An 18,538-nucleotide genomic window follows, 5' to 3' on the forward strand; every position below is an offset into this window, starting at 1 on the left:
ATCAGTTTCATCTACCTTTTTGGAGTACGCGCCTCGATACCGTAGTATCCTTGATGAGGAATAATATGTAGCCAATCGCATCCCAGATTTCCAAGAACCCTACTCTGCGGCACTGCTGGATAACCAGCTGACAGATAGAATTGGGAAATAGCACCGGTTGCACGGTCCTCAGACAATATCTCCGACGGCTACCATAGGCTGGTGTGATCAGGATTGCCATGTGTCCGTGTCTACGAGGGGGTAACACGAACGGGGCGGACGCCCTCCCTACTAGTATGCTAGCAGAATAATACAGCCCAACCATTTTGCAAGGGCTCGCTTATTTTAAAAACACACTAGCAGGGAGAGCGTCTGCCCCGTTCGTGGTACCCCCTTGTGTACTATGTATCCGTCGGCAGTAAATGCATCTGTCGGCAGTGAGTTGTTATAGGAGTGGTTACCATCCTGCATGACCGTTTCTTCTCAAATGCCTCTATTCTTACTACTTGTTGGCACTATTTTCTTTGACCCCATATCGGACGGCTTTTTTTCATCATGGGAGAGAAAGAAATTATTGAAACCTCTACCCGTGAGGATTTAGAGTCCAGCGGAAGCTCCTTCTCAACCATTGATCCGGTTGCAGAAAAGAAGCTCGTGCGAAAATGTGACATTCGAGTCGTTCCCATCCTTTTTCTTCTTTATGTTCTTGCGTACTTGGACCGAATCAACATCGGTAATGCCAAAATCGAGGGGATGCCCCAAGAATTGAAGATGAAGGGGAATGACTACAACGTGGCGTTGCTTGTCTTCTTCATTCCTTACATCCTCCTCGAGGTCCCTTCCAACTTGATCCTGAAGAATCTTGATCCCCCAAAGTGGCTGTCCGGAATGATGTTTATCTGTGGTATGGTCCAATCTATAGTGAAGTTATTGGATATAGACTCATTACTTATGTTAGGTATACTCGCCATGTGTATGGGCTTTGTGAAGACCAAGCAGCAGCTTATTGCCATGCGGATTCTTCTTGGCGTTTTCGAGTCTGGATACTACCCCGGGTGCTTATATCTCATGAGCATGTACTATAAACGAGATGAGCTGCTCAAGCGGTATACTGCATTCTATTGTTCGACGCATATTGCTGGATCCTTTGGAGGTGTAAGATGGCCTTTGTATCCTTCTTGAGAACTGAACTGACAATTCGAGATATAGCTGCTCGCGTTCGGATTTGCTGATTTAAAAGAAAAGGGTGGATTAAGCGCATGGCAATGGTGAGTTGGTGGGTAAAAATTAACAAATAATGGGTCTAAATGCTGTTTAGGATTTTCGTCGGCGAGGGCCTCATCACAGTCGTGACATCTGTCGTTGCATTCTTTTTCGTTGCTCCGTGGCCACAAGATGCAAAATGGCTTACCGCGGAAGAGAAGGACCTTGTCTTCCGAAGGAACGAAGAGGGAGTCCGCGCAGCCAAGATGAACCGCATGAGTCTTCGAATTTTCGGGAGAGTCGCCAGAGATTGGAAAATCTGGTGTGGGTGAGCAAACGAGATGCCGAATAAGAAGCGTTAGCTAATTGTATTGGATAGTGTCGGCATGTACATGGGAGTGTGCACAACAGGATACTCTCAATCGTTCTTCGTTCCCACTTTTTTGAGCGAATTCGGTTATTCGCCATCCGAAGCCCAGCTTCATACAATCCCTCTCTTTGCTGTTTCCTTACTATTGAGTCTTTTTATCGCCTGGTTGAGTGATCGCCAGAAGCACCGGTACGGCTTCATCATTTTCGGAATCCTGGTCTCCACGATCGGATACAGTACTCTCTTGAACCAAGAGCACCTTAGTAGAAGTGTCAAGTATATGGCACTCTTCTTCCTCCTATCAGGGTGTTATACCGTCTTGCCAATTACGATGTGCTGGATGAATAACTCCGTGGGTGGACATTACAAGCGTGGTGCGGCGATGGCTTTCCAAATAGGCTTTGGAAATATTGGTGGTATCATTGGAAGCAATATTTACCAGAGTAAAGAGTCACCCAGGTATCAGACCGGTTTTGGGACTGGCTTGGGGATGTTATGGTTCTGCGGTTTCTGTGCAACCATCTTGTTTTTTGGATTGAGGCGGGAGAATAAGAAGAGAGACCAGGGCCTGCGTGATGACAGGCTGAAGCTTTCGAAGGAGGAGCAAGAAGTCCTTGGAGACGACCATCCACATTTTAGGTATATTTTGTAGCTCTACCTCGTTGTGTCAGGTTATGGAGGAACTCCGTGCTTTGTCACGGTTCGGTTTGCCATTAGGACTATACGAGTTCTTTGGTCTTCTCTATCCACAAAATGAAGAATCTTGAGTGGCGTCTATCAGTAATGGCCTTACAGCGTTCCATGATAAACGCAAAGAGTTCAATATGATGAAATCATGTAGTTGTGGTGTTGAAAGGGATAGCGAAGCTTCTAAGTTGAAATTGGGGCGTCTTGGCATTGCACAGATCGCGTTAGGTTCATGAGCACTTGCGATCATATATTTTCATTCATTATGGAATGCCACTATTGGAAGCGGGGGTGATGCGGCATTCTGGTGATTTTGAGTCGTGATATTTCTGCCGTCTCTGATACACAGAAAAATGAGCTTTATCCAACAACACCGAAACTCTCCGATCCAAGCACTAATTCATTGCAAATCTGAAAGAGCAGTTACAGATCAAATCAAAGCCCCATAATTCATGATGACCTCTTCCTTCCTCCGCTTCTTCTTGGCCTTCTGCTCCCATTCTGCCATCTTTTGACCCCTGGCCTTCTTCCTCGCCCTCTTCCTCGCCTCATGCTCAGCTTTCAGCCTCTGGTGCTCTTTCTCTTTCTTCCTCTGCACTTTAAGCCCCTTCTCAATCCTCTTAAGTTCCTCGGGGCTGAGCACCCATGGCTTCGCCAGCACATTCTGCCGAAACGCAGCCGTGTCAACCCAAGCTTGCGCCTCCTCGTCCGTAGTGCGCACAATGCTGATCCTTTTCAAGTCAAGCTGCTTGTCTCCGCGGAACTCGGTGATTGTGCATTTAGCCTTAATCACGGTGCCGATGTCGAGGTTTTGACCATCTACCACGACCTCGAAAACACCTACTTGCGCCACAACGTTCAAGTTGTCCACTGTGGTATTTGATGGGCAATCTACTGCGCTGCTAATATCGGGGGCAAGACGCGTGATTTTCACCTCGATGGTGGCACCGCTGCTATCGTCGATAGTAAGGATAGTGTATTTCGTGGTGATGTCGTCGATGGCGACAATGATGCCTACAAGACGAACGAAGCGGATCGGATGGTTGAGGGAGAAATAGATATTCTGGCCTATTCATGCCTTTTATTAGACATTATGTGACGCAGACGAGATTAGATAGATTACCTTCATAGGCAGGCTCGGTGCGCAGCCTATGGACACCGGCAGCCGTAAGCTTCACCCATGCATTAAAGGTCGGAGAGACCTTGAAGCAGTATGCAGGGTAGATGGGTGGATATTTTGCAGACGACAGCGTGGTCATATCATGACGCTTTTCGGTGGCGGGTGTAAAGTATGTTTACGCACGAGTCTGGGCGAGGAACGCGTCTTCCTCACGACGGCACGTGATCGGATCTTATCTCTTATCTAGAAGCCTGCACCTGCAAGTCCGCGTGTTGATGACGCCTCGATGCAGCTCTGGTAGCTGCCCTACCGTGATGATCGCAGCCATGGCTGCATACAATCCGCAAGAGCCGCTCCCAGGCTCTGCCACCGCGAAACAATCAAGGCTTTTCCTTCAACGCTTCATGCCCAACATTTCATACCGCCTCGGTCTCTCCGCTCAAGCAGAGCTAAATAGCTTTGCCACCGCGGCACAGCACCTTGGCCCAACCGCCCTGGAACTGCCAACAGCCTCACCGGCCTAAGCTGGCTCCACTTCTCCATGACACCCTTCCAATACTCGCAGGACAACTGGTTTGCGAGCTGCCAGCTCCAATTCTCTGACAAACGACCTAGATACCTCCATGCCTGACCGTACCCAACAGGCCCAGAAGAGCAAAAATCGACGAGGCATCCACAACAGCCAAGCAGAGCAAGCAGACTAGTCATGGCCTACGAGGCTGACCAGCTGCAGGTGGAGCTCTCGGAAAGCTCCCCCCCCCACCACCAAAAGTCTGGATTTAAGGCGTGGGTGCGCCTCCGCAGGAAAACCGGCCGAGCCCCTCATCAGCAACCTGTCTGCTGACCCCAGGCTGAAGTAGAAGTACTTTCGTCGAGGACGAAGCTTACTATGTCTTGCTAACTACATCTACCCTTCTTTCGCACCTCAGCCGTTCTTCGACATGTTATCGTCAATATAGCATCCCTTCTTTTTATTATCTACACAGCTCCAGTTCTCCAGTATGGAGTCTTCAATCCGCCTCTTCCGTCTCTCCTCGCTCCTCGTCGTTCTCACCGCCCTCTCCCTCGCAGCTCCCGAACCCCAAACATACACCTATGCCCCCTTCTCTGGCGCCATCTACCTTATCGCCCCGAATGGCCAGACCATCAGCACCGAATCGGCAGACATGTGTCCCTCCTACGCCTCCGTGAGCTGCAGCACCATCGGCCAACCAAGCTGGTAGGCTCCCTCCCGTCCACCTAAACCCCCCTTCACCACCAATTCACTCACTCACCCACCACAGGTGCTGTCCAAACACCTACACCTGCGCCACCGTCCCCTCCTCTCCCGGCCTAATCGGCTGCTGCCCCTCCGGCAGCACCTGCAGCGGCAGCGTGAATGCCGCCGCCATCACGACGGTCACGGTGCAGGAACTCGTAACCTCGACGCTCGCGCCCGTGTACGTCGCGCAGACGTCCGTCGTCTACGTGCAGGCCACCACGACGGTGCAGCCCGTCTACGTCGCGCAGACCACGGCCGTCGTCGTTGAGGGCGGCGGGCCGTACTGCACGACGTTGACGGAGAACGGGCCGGGGCTCCCGACGGCGCGGCCGGGGAGCTGCGGCACGATTTTGATTGTGAGCGGCGCGGAGCGCGGGGTTGGGGCGCTGGCGGTGGGTGGGGTGGCGGTGGTGGTGGGACTGCAGGTGGTGGTGGGGCGGGTGTTTGGGGTTGGGGGGATGGCGTGAGAGAGGTTTTTGTGTGCAGCGTTGGTGGTCGAGGAGTTCTAGTGTTTTGGGGTTGAGTTGGGGCGCTGGATATCAGATCCACTGGACGGATCACGGCGCGGGATCTCATCACGAGTTATGAGAAATAGACGAGCGGTAATACAGCTGCACGCTACAACCCTCCAACCCAGAACCACGGCTTAAGTATAGGAGAGCTGCCTAGTTCCCCTTCTCCGCTTCCTCCGTCTTGTCCTTCGGCACACCCACAACCTTTCGGCACTGTCACGGCATTCAGCCTCCGAAACGCCTGTCCAAATCAGTGTCAGCACGCCTTCTTATATCAGGTTCAACGCACCCGCTACACACGCGTCTCCCACCAGCTCCACTCCTAGAACACCCACGCCTCCGCGTAATGGACCCATCACCACAAGCTTGATAACTGAGCAGCACTTACGTTGGTAATGGACGAGTCCGGCAGGTTACCGTCCCACTTGTCCTCGACCTTCTCGATCCTGCCCGCGCTGTTGGTGTAGATGTTCACGACGGACGAGATGGCATGTTCCTTTTTCAGGCCCTTGACGACGTAGCGCGTCCTCAGGTCCAGCGAGATGGGGTTGCCGGCCGATTTGGCGCTATGTGAGAGGCGCTCGATTTCGGAGAAGGCCGTTTGGAGGTCGTGCTGGGCGTGGTCAGCAACGCCGGCTGCGGGGAGCTGGGGAGAGGACTGGGGGAGAGATTGAGGATGGTGGTTTACTCGTCCAATGCGCTTCGTACTGCTTCCGGCCTTTGGCGATGGTTGAGCAGGTCTTCGAACACGCCGTCGTCGGTCCAGAGGGAGAGCTTTTTGAGCGAGGGACGACCGGCGAAGAGGTTGAGGACGCTGCCGACGAGGGGTTTCTGCTCGGGGGAAAGCTCAACGCCGGGGCGGGTGTTAATATTTGTGTTTTCGATGGGGATGTTGGCCGGTGGTCTGATCAGCATATGCTCTGGTAGTAATGCGGTTATTAGATACTCACAGGTCGATATTTTTGCTGTGCTTATGCGAGAGAATATGTGCAGGTGGGATCTTGCAGTGCTTATGCCTTTGAAAGAATTGTGGGGGGTGTGGAGGGTTTGGGAGTAAATGGACGCATGAGAACATTTCAGAGGATTATTAGTAGATTAAAAAGGATACACGCGGTGGCCATCTCTTTGTATGAGGACAATTCACGCTCGTCACTGGAAGCTCATTGCTCCAATTCGCTAAACTCCAAATGCTGAAAAGTTATGACGCCATTGGAATGTTGCTGCCAAGAGATCGCTAGCATGCCGAATCCGATATGGGGAAATCGGGAATGCCATCTGCCACAGGTCGATTGGCTGGGAATATATCCATCGTTTAATTGGTAGACATGGCGACATGTGGAAATATGAGAGGCAAGGCAGTAGGAAATAGGCTTCTGCAGCAAGGCTACTCATGTCCGGCTGTGGCAACATTCAATATTTGTTCCTCAAGCCCGGGCACATGAATGCACTCAATCCCATGCTCTCCCAGCTTAGTTCGTCCCTTATTCTCACCCACAAATTTCTCAGGCTCCTTAACCCCCAAGTACACTTTCGAGATACCTCCCTTCCCACCCTCTCTCGCCCGAATAATTCTCTCAACACATGGTAGGTTACCACTCAGCCTAAGTCCACACGGCTCCATAGTAGTATAGATGACCGTATTCTCCGGCAGCACCTCGCCGACCCGCTCTTCAGGCAGGTCGTGGCTCTGAGCAAACTTCTGCAGACAGCATTGCTCGGCGTGCGTATTTCCGGGCAGCTCCAACGTGTAGCCCGTAGCCAGGACTTTGTTGCTGCCCTCGTCCACAAGCACGGCGCCGACGCGGAAGTTGGAGGGCTTCGGCGGGGACTCGTGGGCTTCGGAGAGGGCGAGCCGCATGTATGCTTCATGGTCCAGAGGCGCAATTGGATTGAAACTTTCATCAGAAGAAGAGCCCGGAGGGCCCTGTTGAATACACATGTTTAAAAGTGGTATTGAGAACAGATTTATATCTTTGCAGCTGTGATATCGGTGTTCATTAATATTCTTGAAGCTTCGTCTGCATGACAGGACGGAGTGGCGGGAGAACACGGCAAAACCTCGGAATTGGTTTCGCGTCGAGACGCCCTTCAACGCGTTCACCTCAACCACCATCGAAGCTCCTCATCAAATCTGATATCACCACCACCTCCCGTCACCATGCCACGCAAACAAAAGCTTGAAGAGGAGGTTGAAAACGATGGATTCTTCGACGATGAACCTCCCAAAACCATCAACCCGTACGAGGTTCTTGGGCTCGATATATCCGCAACAGCCGATGAAGTAAAGTCTGCATATCGCAAAGCTGCACTACAGCACCACCCAGGTAAAGTGAACCCCACTCCCACCGCCTCCCTTCCCAATTAACCAACCCCCACAGACAAAGCCAAAGACGAAGACAAAGCGACTGCGCACACCAAATTCCAAGAAATCGCCTTCGCCTATGCCATCCTCTCGGACCCGCGCCGTCGCACCCGCTACGACACAACCGGCCGCACCGAGGAATCCGCCCACCTCGATGCCGACGACGACTTCGACTGGATCGCCTTCTACCGCGCACAATTCGCCGAGCTCGTCACGAACTCGGCCATTTCAAATTTCAAAGCCGAATACCAGGGCAGCGACGAGGAGAAAGCCGCGCTGCTGGCCGCTTACGACGTGCACCAGGGCGACATGAACAAGGTCTACGAAGTCATTATGCTCAGCAGCCCGCTGGAAGACGAAGATCGCTTCCGTGGGATCCTGGACGCGGCGATCGCGGCGGGGACCGTGGTGGCGCACAAGAAGTATACGCAGGAGACGGAGCGCAGCCGCAAGGCGCGGATGGAGCGGGCGCGCAGGGAGGCGCGGCAGGCGGAGAAGCGGAGGGAAAAGGAGGAGGCCGGGGCGGAGGGGGGGAAGGGCAAGGGAGCGAAGGGCAAGGGGGCAAAGGGCAATGGGGGTAGCATGGATGATCTGGCGGGGCTGATTCAGCAGCGCCGAAAGGCGCGCGCGGAGGACTTCTTTACTGGTCTCGAGGCTAAGTATGCGCCGAAGAGGGGGAAGAAGCGCCCGTCGCCGGAGGATGAGCCGCCGGAGGAGGCGTTCCAGAGGAATGCGGTCAAGGGGAAGAAAGGGAAGGCTGCCACGGCTGCGGTGGATGCCGAGGAAGAGCCGGCTGGGCGGTCGCGGAGGCCGAAAAGAGTCAAGAAGTGATGGCATTCCCGTTTGCGGGTTTTCATGGTTAGCGAGGCGTTTTTGGGACCGGTGGATGAGGGCATCTGCATTGGCATTGGATAGGTAGGACATGGTTATATGGACTCTCGAGCCAAGGGGATTATGGTCCAGTTTCTTTTTGTGAGATCCGGCATTCCTCGATTTCTCTTACCGAACTACATAAGTCCTATCCGTAGTCCTATCCACACATCGTTCAGGCTGCTTAGCTTGACTGGTTTTCATATTCGGTCCCTAGCCTTTTCAGCTTTGGTTTTGCACTCACTCCATGTGCGAGATGGATTCAAGTTGATTATGTTTCCAGAATTGACTGCGAGGCGTTGTGTTGAAGGAAGCAGATCCGGACATCTTTCAAACATCGTGTCTTGAGCTCCAAAGTCTTCTACAAGACCAAAAAGATCGAACTGGAACCATACATCGTATTCTGCTTCAATCGTACATATGACTCTTCAAAGGCAAGCTGCGAAGCCATGCTACCATGGTAGAAGCCTCTTCTGGATAGACGATTCGTAATCCATTCCGGGGATTGATGAAGACAGGTGAGGATGAGCCAAGCCCCCAGTAAGTAGCTTCCACCCTTTTACAGATCATTTAGAAGTCTCGACTCCAAAGTCAGTCTTGTCAATAACCCCTCCCTCCACAGCTCATCCCTCGCTGTAACTTTCGAGTGCTTTGAGAAGCTTATTGTGGCGTTACGACCTTTTGGCTACTCTGCACTTTTACTACTGAATTGGAGTTATTCCAGAAGACATTTCTTATCCTTTGACTACGACTTCTTGGCCGACACGATTCATTCCGGCACATAAGCTCTGACCCCTAGAACTCGGTTACCCCCTGAACTCGGTTACCCTACCAAATCGGTCACTACACCTTGGAAGCTATTTACACCCAAATTAAATTAATTATTTACCCTTACATACTATTTAATATATCGGCCTTGGCCTTTCTACCTAGCGCCTTTTAAGGCTCTAATTTTGGCTCCTTTACCCTTATTTTAGCCTTTTTCTTCTCTACTTCCTCTATAGCTTACTTAATCGAATCTATATCTATATCTATAAATGTTATATTTAGATCTATCCCTTAACCCGCCGACGTCCACCGAGTATATGGTCCGTGCGGGAACACCAGAATGAGAAGTACGCGTATAGCCTAAGTAGATTTAATCAATACAATACTATCAAATATGCCCTCCAATCGTACTTCCAATGATATAGACTTTGTTCAGCCGACTCAATATAACGTTCAACCAAATCGGGTCGCTAAAAGCCCACCACCAGAACCGTGGCCGCTGCCCGATTTTACAACGGCTTCATATTTCTAATCACGACGATTTAATTACATTGGTCTTATTGGTTGATTCTTATCGATACCGAGTGGACGAATTTCGGCGGGTTAAGGGATTGCTACCTATTTATAAAATTTTAGGTCTTTAAGGTCTTTAAGTTGTAATTGCAAGCTATATATTTAAGTGTCCTTATATATAGCCTCTATAGTAAGTTACTTAAGTTATTAATATACTTTTTATAAAAGTAACTAGGTCTTCTAATTAAGTGTATACTTACTATAAAGGCCTTAAACCGTTTTATATATATTATAAAGTTTCTTTATAGTAACTATAATGTTAAACTAATTACTATTAGCTTGCTTAAAGCTTAAAGTCTTTATTAGGGCCTTATATAGATTTTATAGGCCCAAAATAAACGCAACTCTAATGTTATAAAGTATATTAAGACACGCCTAAACAAACTATGGAGGGACCCTAGGGCGCCCCATAGGAGAATAAACCAACAACCTTAAAATAGGGAAGATATATTGGAGAAACAGGTAAAGAAAGCAGAAGGAAAATGGTACTGCTTTAGGGCCCAGGCCCATATAGAGGAGGAAAGGAGACGCGTAAGAGGCTAGTAAAGATAATAGTAAGAGAAAAAAAGGAGCCAAAGCAGAGTATAAAAGAACGCTAGGAAACCATCTACCGCAATATAATACTGGTTAGACTAACGCTAGAGAGGCGTATAGGAGTTAAAGGTATAGAGGCTAATTAAGGCAAGAGGAACCTAAGCCGTAGTATAGTTAGCGCTATAGGGGGTAAATACTCTAGGGCTCTAAGAAGGCCTAACGAAGGTAGAAAATATAATGGTAATACTCTTAAGAATAGGAATAATAGGACTAAAAGACTAGCTCTACCGGGTGGGTGTTTTAGTAGGTAGCCTAAGATATAAATATAGCTAGCTAAGACAGATACTAAAACACGTAATACTGTTATACCTCTTATATACTAACCGAGAAGTAATACTTTTAGTAGCTAGCATAGAGAACTATAATATACTACTCTTAATATAAAAAGGCCTTAAGGCGGTAACCTAGTAGCTTATTAGCTAAAATATACTAAACCAGTTTTAGGTTATAAGGGAAATAGTAATAAAGGGTAGGAGGGCGAGCAACGGGCGCCCCCTAATGACTCTATAGTAGTAGAGAAAGTTTATAATACTAGTGCGTCCGTAGGCTTATTACGGCAGCAGTAGTTCCTAAGGAGGTTAAAAAGTAAGGTAGTAGGAGTACTATAGGTGACTTATAGGCGCCTTATAGGCGCCTTATAGACGAGTCCTAAAAGGCAGGGAGATAGATTACGGGGTTTTCTTAAATAGAGTTTTCTCCCTATATATATATAAGGAGTAGTCCGCGTAGGCCTCATAGGGATCTAAATCAGACGTTAAGCAATAAATTATTATTATATAGATTTTATAAATAAATACTAAAGGTATATTACCTAAATTTAATTCCCTTTACTATATGACTTTCTTTCTAGGTCTTATAGTAATATAATATAATAAAATAAAATATCTTAATTGGAGCTATATTATTTAAATAATTTTTTTTTTATAATTTGGTTCTAATATTTTAATTTTATAAAGGAAAGGTATAATAGTAGAAAAACAAACGATATATTATTCTATTTATATTTTAATAAAAACTTAACTATATAATAACTAATATAGCTATTAAGAAAAAACAATTAAGTTTTTTTTATTTTAAATAATTTAGTTTTAGATAAGAAAATATTAATAATTTACCTAAATATACTATGGTTAGCTATTTAATTATTCTTTAGAGTTATATATATCTAATAAGGTATTTTCCTTTAAAGATTTTTTTTAAATTAAAATTATTAAATCTATTTATTGTATAATTGGGTCCCTTTTCTAGGTCTATATAGGCTTCTACCTTCTATATATATAAAAAATCCCTAATAAAAGGAAAATCTAGATATATCCTTCTAGCTAGTCTTATACGCTCCGCCTTTACTTAGCTTATCTACCTTTATAATATATCTACCTTTTATACTATATATTCTATTTATTACCTAATTCGGTCCCTTTTTTTTTTAGGTCTATATAAGCTTCTACCTTCTATTTATAGGAAAAATCCCTAGTAATGGAAAAACCTAGGTATAATCTTCTAGCTAGTCTTATACGCTCCGCCTTCGCCTAGCCTATTTACCTTTATAGCATATCTACGTTTTATACTATACTTTTAAGGTATCTGAAAAGATCTAGAGGGTAGTAAAAGGGTTTAGTATAGTAGGGGTATTTAGTCTCTAAGGGGCTAAAAAGGGGCGTATCCTTTTATATCCTTCTATTAGATCTTATATACTATCTAAAACTACTAAAGGACCCCTTAACCTATAAGCTATTATATTACTATATATAGGCCTCTATTTATAAAAAGCATTTAGGTAATATTATTTATACCTACCTTAGCGAATAGCTAGTTCCTTACTATATAGTAGTTATAGAAAAGTATTATATAGCGTATAGACTATATAGGCTATCTATACGTATAGTGTAGTATAATATTTAGGGTATAGATACTAACTATACGTTTAATCCTAGGACCTCTATTTATAGTAGGAAGGCAGCTATAGATTTTACCTTTATCTATTCTTTATATAGAAGGAGAGTTATTATTAACTATAAGATACTCTATATAGTTATTCTTTATACTTTTACCGCCTTTTTCTAGCGTTATTTCTATTTAATATCTACTTATCTTGTAATATATATAGTAGATCTCCACCTATATTAGCAGCCCCCTAACCTTTACTACTATAGTAATACTCTACTAATATGGCGTTAGGTCTCCGCTTAATATTATAATAGGTCCCATATTTCCCATTCTCTCTCTACTACTTATAGGTAAAGGGCTTTTTAGCTTATAAGCTTAGGCTTAGTACCCCTTTAGGGGGCCCTTGCTCCTTCTATACGTTCTAATATTTAGTATATCTCCGTCTTTACTAGGTAACTATATACTATAGTTGCTCTCTATATAGTAGTTATACTACTACTTTACGTTCTAGTACGGTATATACTATCCTTTTATAGGCCCCTATAATCCTAAGCCTATCCCTTACCGCGTTTTAGTTCTTATTATACTTTATCTAAAGCTCCTAGGCAATTTAGCCTACTTATTAAGCCATACGCGCTATTCCTATATGTAGGTATTTATCCTCTCCCTTTCCTAAATCTTCCTTAATGCCTTTTAAAAGGTTTATAAGTTTCTACTATCTCTAGTTGTTGCCTTATAGTTATAGTTACGTCGCCCCCTATTAGGTTTATTATGGTATTGCGGTTTTCTATATAGCGTTTACCCTTTAAGTCTACTACGACCCTCCTATATTGCGTAGGCTTTCCGGCTATACTATATATATTAGTGTTAGGGCATAATATACCGTAGATTTAATTGGAAATAGTTATTTTTTTATTAGAGGATTGGTGGTCATATTCTGCTACTATAGCGGCTTTTATTATTTAATTATTAATAAAGGCTTATTAATATTTCAGCTATAAATACTTATTTAATAGCAGGATGGGGTATATTTTTAAAGAAAATTAATATAATCTTATATATTATATTAATTATTATTAATTAGATTTTCTACTACCCTAAGTAAAAAAGCCAAGGATGTTAGTAGAAGTCCCTATAAATAGTTAATATTTTAGGTACAATTACTCGCTTATTTGGCAGGATTATCGAAAAAAATCAATCGATATGACATGATATGATATGATATGATATCGCTTATCGTATCAATCTAATCGATAATGATTTTCGCCCACCCTAAGATTAAGTCTGCGACGAGCTGGGCGTAATACGTGTAACGGGGTAGAGGGTATTAATTGACTTAATTAACGATTAGCATAAGTAGGAGACTCTATTGTATTACGACACTAAGGGAAGAGGTCGCGATAGGGGCCTAAGGGCAGAGGTAGGCGCAAAGGTAGACGGCTTAAAGGTAGGCTTAAAAATTAGTTAATGATTTAGAGCCTCTTCTAGAGCCTTACCGAACAATCGACTTAATTATAGATTAAATAAAGCTATTAAATTAGACGCCACTAGTACCTTACTAATTGACGACGGATTAAGATAATTATAATCTAGAGGTAATTTGCAACCGAATATACCCTTAGTTAGAGATGCATATAACTATTACCCTTAGACTAAGTTAGAAAATTTAATACCATTTATGATATATTGCCTTTACTAATAGTATTGGTTTGAAGAAAACTCATATACTTGGGTATATAATCGCGTACCCGGAGGCCGGACGGCTCGGAATTGGAGTCCTTATATAATTTTAATCACCAATTTTAGGCGATTATATTGATTATATGCATCTCTGGCCTTAGTTAGGACCAAAAAAGGACTTATACAGCCTCTAAGAAAGAGAAAGGCGGCCCGTTCAAGAAAGCCAACGCCTGACTATAATTTCTAGGTCACCTTTTAGCTCGGTTTCATCTAAGCGTACTGCTTACAGCTCGGCCACCTCCTTCAGCGATCCTTCCAACCATGAATGATGTAGAATCGAAAACGGTTCCAACTAGCTGAGGAAATTGGCATTTCGTTATAAAGGCAGGGCGGATCTGAGAGAGAACATTTTTATATGAATGAAAGAGGGGATTCTAGATACGGTTTTATAGATCAATTAACTACATGAATGTGTATACCTCACTAATCATGTCTCGGAGCCTGGAAAGGAATTGTTTTCGCCATCCACATTCCATGCCCAGCTGTAATCAGAATTTGGAGAATAGTCGATAATCACAGAATCTAGTAAACTAGTATCGAACTCAGACAACATTTGCCAACCGTTAGGCTGGCCGGAACCGAGAGATGCGGGGTCTTGATCAGGCTGTGTAACACTCGGAGACCAAGAATGAGCTGTGGCAATCTGTGGTTCGGAATTTTCGTTGGGTTTGGCTGCCGTCTTCAGCGTGTCAATAGTTGGAGGCTCGATCTCAGCCAGAGTATCTCTAGACTGGGGTGCTCCAAAGGATTCTGAGCTTCCAAAGCTGGTATTTGCAGAGCCGTATCCAGAATCAGACTGGTCTCTCGAGCCTTCGGGCTTAGCTCGATGTCCTTGCTGGATTTCTTTCAAATCTGGGCCATTGCTGAGTCCATGTACTAGAGGTGGAGGCATATACACTTCTGCCAGCTCTGTCTGGGAAGGATTCGCTGTTGGTCGGCTATCTATTGTACGCCGAAGACATTCGGAACTTACCACAGCGGTCGTTGGCGTACTTGAACCAATACGTCGTGCGTCTTGGTACATGGAAAACAACTTTTCCTGGCAATCGCGAACAATATCAATAAGCTGACTTTTCAGGGTTTCCTCTAGCAGCTGCATTTGAGTGTTTTGCTCGACCAACACTTCCAAGGAAGTTCGCACAAGCTCAGGGAGCTGTTTTTTGGAAAAGTCTTCAAATCGGACAAACTCTGGTGAATTTGGCGACGTGGATGGTGTGCATTCTTGTGGTGAAGTGAAATCGCAATCTAGCATGAGTTTGTCAGTTCTCATAAATGAGTATTTGTGTGAGGTCTGAGGGATCCTTACAAGCGCTAGGAATCCGGTCATCAGCAACTTGCGGAAAGAGTATTTTATATATCACCTTCCACCTAGCCTCATCTGGGAACGAGCTTGTCGACCTCTTTTTACTCCTTAATTTCGCCTCCTGAGCCTTGCTTACACCTTCCAATGGAGTTCCTTCCTTCCACTCACAGCCTCGCTGTGCCCTCTGGTGCTGAAGGCAATCCTCTTCGTTGCTAAATGTTTGGCAACATCTTGGGCATTGGATTGGGAGTGTATGGTTTCGGTACAGGTGCTCCTTGACTCGTGAAATGCTTGGGAATCCGGGATATACGCAGGCTCTATTAGTTGAATGCCCACTCGGATTGTATTTGAAAAAAGGGCAAGCAAGTTTCCGCCCTCCAGGCAACTTCGAGGCTGGGGTACTTGGGTCTATTTTTCTCCGTTTGTTAGGGTCGTCGTCATTTCCGCCGTCTGGCGGAGATGAGTCATCATCTCGATTCTTACGCTTTTGGCCTCCAGGGCCAGATATCCCATCTGAAGTTTTCTGAGGTTGTTCCCCAATTGGCGTATCTTGAGAACCACTTTCACCAGCACCATCTTCGTGCCTCCGGATCCCAAAATTTGTATCGAAAAGGCGGTAAAATTCAACCATTACACGATCCACTAAATCTAGCTTGAGAGGCGAGAGCACCGGCCGGACTATGTTTGTACGTTCTGTACTATTGGGAGAATCTGGGAATGACGAGTCGCTGTAGTCTGTATCATCGCAGGAATCTTCAGTTTCAGACGAGCTGTCTGATTGAACATTCGTGGTAACGACCGGAGTAAGGACAGATGACTTCGAAATGTGCATCTTTTCACCAAAGTTCTCTGTCCTTGGAGCTGACTGTGAACTCTGCTGGCCATGTAACTGTTCTGGCTGCGCGCCCTTTGCCGAGCGTGTCCGAAAGGCCTGTATGCTTCTACACTTTCCATCAATTGCCTCCAAATCGGTAGTAGTGAGCCGGCTTTGTCTCTGCCTGACTGTTCCCCTGCCGTTGTTCGATTTTGCCTCAGTTCTGTGGGGATTGGGTTGTTTAATACGCGTCTCTTTGTGTGTGTCACCGATACGTACATATCTCCTTCCGGTAGAGGGATTACTTTTGGGTCGGGCTTTGGTGATGTATTCAAGGGTCAGGGGAACATCCGGGGCACCTGCCGGAAGTCTGCTTAGATTTTGTGATGATTCGACTGAGCATTCTTGGGAGGGAAGAGATGAGGAAACTAGAGAACGCGGAGACCGAGAGGAGGCTGTTGAAGTGAAAGATAGGTCAGGTGTAGGTGAACGGGCTCCTAGGGTATCTTCGAGAAGATTAAAATTAATGGTTTCGCTCCAGGGTTCTTTAAAGAGAAGAGCCTCCACGCGATCGGAAAACCCTTGTTTAGGACTTTCAATCTGCATTTTGGTATCCTGGGGTGCATAACTATCCCTTGCTTGGTACGAAGCAGGGACATTCTCCGTGGGATTGGGGGAAGAACAGAATAAGTTCGCGAATCCAGAATGATCTAGCGTCGAATCAGAGCCTTGCCATGACGGATTTAAGAACGACCAGAGAGACGAATCATCAAAATCCAGAGAGGAGTGGGTTGAATGCTCTGAGTATGAGTTTTCATGGGAAAGTGAGGGAGTGGACAACCGAGCCGCCGCTTCGACATCAGAAAAACACATTTCTTTGCGAACCAAGGCCCGAGGCTCCTTCTGCTCCTCGAGCATCTTCACTTGCTGCTGATGATCCACGAGTGCGTGACTGTAACTGTAGTTTGCATTAGAAAGGTAGGTGTTGGCTTCTTGCTCGGTGTATTGATAGGCTGGATTTGTATTCTCCATAATGTCCTCGGGCCTCAAACCCTATAGATGTAAGAAAATACTGCACATACGAACCCGGAGGATCAGAATATACAAACAAGTACCTTACATGGACCTGGATACGATATTAGATCGTATGCGCTTCAGCTAACACTCGAAGACGAAAACTGAGAGAGGTGGAATGCAGAGGAAATCTTTGCAGCTGAATTTTGCGTGAGGAGGTCTCTAAGATTATCCAGCCTCAGCCTTGGGCCAAGGAAGTTGCTTTTTTGCTCTGGTTTGAACAGCGTGTAGTATTTGAAATAGGGTTTTGAGGAGCGGAAAAATGAGCTCATTGCTACATGGAAATGAAAGAAGAGGTCGGAAGTGGAGAAGGTTGGGAAGAAAGTAGGAGGGATGCTGAACATGTCTATACTAGTCTGGGCGAATTCGCAGGCGCGAATCGAGCAGAAACGCGCAATTCGTAGCGTTGTCCTTAGGCGATTTGAGAGCGCCCGCGATTTCGAATAAATGAACACCACCTCAAACTACAGCCGTTTCAATACTGTCGTTTCGGAAATATCGGGAACTCGCTTAGGACGCGAAAGAGCCGCACCAAAATTTGAAGTTATTATAAGCCACCGCTTTCTAGATGAAGTTGCTCATAGAATCAGGATTTGTATTAGGGCTGGTAAGGCTATACCAGCTATTGCGGAGGCTATAAATGTGGGCAAGAAGACGATTTATAAGATATAATTAAACTTTAATATTTGTGGCGAACCGTACGCTCCTTCTATCGTTATTTTTGGGCAACCAAGAGCTCTACTGCCTTACTAAGAAATAGTAATGTTGAACGGTCAATCAAGGATGAGAACTCTGTCTATTAAAGAGGGCTCTAGAAGCTCTTTATATACATTAGGTAGGTCTAGACAACTGAGTCAAAATAGGTAATAAGACATTCGATGAGACATTTAGTTATAAGTTGAGAGATAACTAAGACATAGTTCGTATAGACGATCTAGGTCTTTAGACAGTAGTACGATAGTGGTAAGGGAATTCGATTCAGGTCGACAAGTAATTATAAAGTTATAGTATTAAGCTTTTTACTAACTGGTTTTACAGACATCAGGTTTTTTTTTTGGGCACGTTGTTGCAGTTTGCGGCAATTTGACGATCGCGGCAGTAACCCGCCGAAATTCATCCACTCGGTATCGATAAGAACTAACCAATAAGATTAATGCAATCAGGCCGTCGTGATTAGAAATATGGAGCTGTTGCGGAGTTAGGCAGCGACCACGGCTCTAGTGGTAGGCTTTTAGTGACACGATTTGGTTAAACGTTATATTGAGTCGGCTGAACAAGGTCTATATCATTAGAAGTCATATATAGACTTAACTTACTAGCAAAAATAAAGATTTACCCTATATAATATATCGCAATACTCGTTATAAAAACCTTTACCGCACATGCAACCTTACTAAAAGGTAGCGCCGCACTTCAAAACT

The 18,538-nt window shown here is 45.5% G+C and overlaps 7 protein-coding genes across 7 annotated transcripts; 3 read left to right on the forward strand and 4 right to left on the reverse strand.

The window, feature by feature from the left end:
• Positions 1-370: 370 nt before the first annotated feature.
• Positions 371-2,269, forward strand: K441DRAFT_701633 (MFS general substrate transporter; the record flags this gene model as incomplete). Its single annotated transcript, XM_067653355.1, has 6 exons — positions 371-883; positions 938-1,134; positions 1,189-1,247; positions 1,298-1,510; positions 1,562-2,191; positions 2,224-2,269. Exons 1-6 carry the CDS (start codon positions 535-537, stop codon positions 2,267-2,269), a joined length of 1,494 nt encoding a protein of 497 aa, XP_067496370.1. The 5' UTR covers positions 371-534.
• A 205-nt stretch (positions 2,270-2,474) lies between these two features.
• K441DRAFT_701634 (uncharacterized protein) lies at positions 2,475-3,498 on the reverse strand (the record flags this gene model as incomplete). Its single annotated transcript, XM_067653356.1, has 2 exons — positions 2,475-3,307; positions 3,363-3,498. 2 exons carry the CDS (start codon positions 3,496-3,498, stop codon positions 2,670-2,672), a joined length of 774 nt encoding a protein of 257 aa, XP_067496371.1. The 3' UTR covers positions 2,475-2,669.
• Positions 3,499-4,360: 862 nt separating this feature from the next.
• K441DRAFT_597406 (uncharacterized protein) lies at positions 4,361-5,087 on the forward strand (the record flags this gene model as incomplete). The annotated part of the gene is made up of 3 exons (XM_067645062.1): positions 4,361-4,578; positions 4,643-4,844; positions 4,890-5,087. The coding sequence occupies 3 exons, from the start codon at positions 4,361-4,363 to the stop codon at positions 5,085-5,087; spliced, it is 618 nt and encodes a 205-aa protein (XP_067496372.1).
• A 151-nt stretch (positions 5,088-5,238) lies between these two features.
• K441DRAFT_691455 (uncharacterized protein) lies at positions 5,239-6,047 on the reverse strand (the record flags this gene model as incomplete). The annotated part of the gene is made up of 3 exons (XM_067652485.1): positions 5,239-5,373; positions 5,521-5,745; positions 5,841-6,047. The coding sequence occupies 3 exons, from the start codon at positions 6,045-6,047 to the stop codon at positions 5,239-5,241; spliced, it is 567 nt and encodes a 188-aa protein (XP_067496373.1).
• Positions 6,048-6,516: 469 nt separating this feature from the next.
• Positions 6,517-7,071, reverse strand: K441DRAFT_597330 (cytidine deaminase-like protein; the record flags this gene model as incomplete). Its single annotated transcript, XM_067645055.1, has 1 exon — positions 6,517-7,071. One exon carries the CDS (start codon positions 7,069-7,071, stop codon positions 6,517-6,519), a length of 555 nt encoding a protein of 184 aa, XP_067496374.1.
• A 179-nt stretch (positions 7,072-7,250) lies between these two features.
• K441DRAFT_649489 (DnaJ-domain-containing protein) lies at positions 7,251-8,702 on the forward strand. Its single transcript, XM_067646947.1, has 2 exons — positions 7,251-7,456; positions 7,511-8,702. Exons 1-2 carry the CDS (start codon positions 7,291-7,293, stop codon positions 8,323-8,325), a joined length of 981 nt encoding a protein of 326 aa, XP_067496375.1. The 5' UTR covers positions 7,251-7,290; the 3' UTR covers positions 8,326-8,702.
• Positions 8,703-14,300: 5,598 nt separating this feature from the next.
• On the reverse strand, positions 14,301-17,253 carry K441DRAFT_671702 (uncharacterized protein). Its single transcript, XM_067650454.1, has 2 exons — positions 15,233-17,253; positions 14,301-15,171 (listed from the first exon to the last, which is right to left on the reverse strand). Exons 1-2 carry the CDS (start codon positions 17,073-17,075, stop codon positions 14,354-14,356), a joined length of 2,661 nt encoding a protein of 886 aa, XP_067496376.1. The 5' UTR covers positions 17,076-17,253; the 3' UTR covers positions 14,301-14,353.
• Positions 17,254-18,538: the final 1,285 nt, after the last annotated feature.

Source organism: Cenococcum geophilum, assembly GCF_001692895.1.
Source record: "Cenococcum geophilum 1.58 unplaced genomic scaffold K441scaffold_107, whole genome shotgun sequence".
NCBI lineage: Eukaryota > Fungi > Ascomycota > Dothideomycetes > Gloniales > Gloniaceae > Cenococcum > Cenococcum geophilum.

Excerpts from the sequence above, each read along its gene's own strand:
- K441DRAFT_649489 (XM_067646947.1), top strand. The coding sequence starts at position 7,291 with ATGCCACGCAAACAAAAGCTTGAAGAGGAGGTTGAAAACGATGGATTC. Across the intron at positions 7,457-7,510 it reads TGCACTACAGCACCACCCAG|ACAAAGCCAAAGACGAAGAC; the intron begins GTAAAGTGAACC and ends CAACCCCCACAG.
- K441DRAFT_671702 (XM_067650454.1), bottom strand. The coding sequence starts at position 17,075 with ATGGAGAATACAAATCCAGCCTATCAATACACCGAGCAAGAAGCCAAC. Across the intron at positions 15,172-15,232 it reads TGACCGGATTCCTAGCGCTT|ATTGCGATTTCACTTCACCA; the intron begins GTAAGGATCCCT and ends AACTCATGCTAG.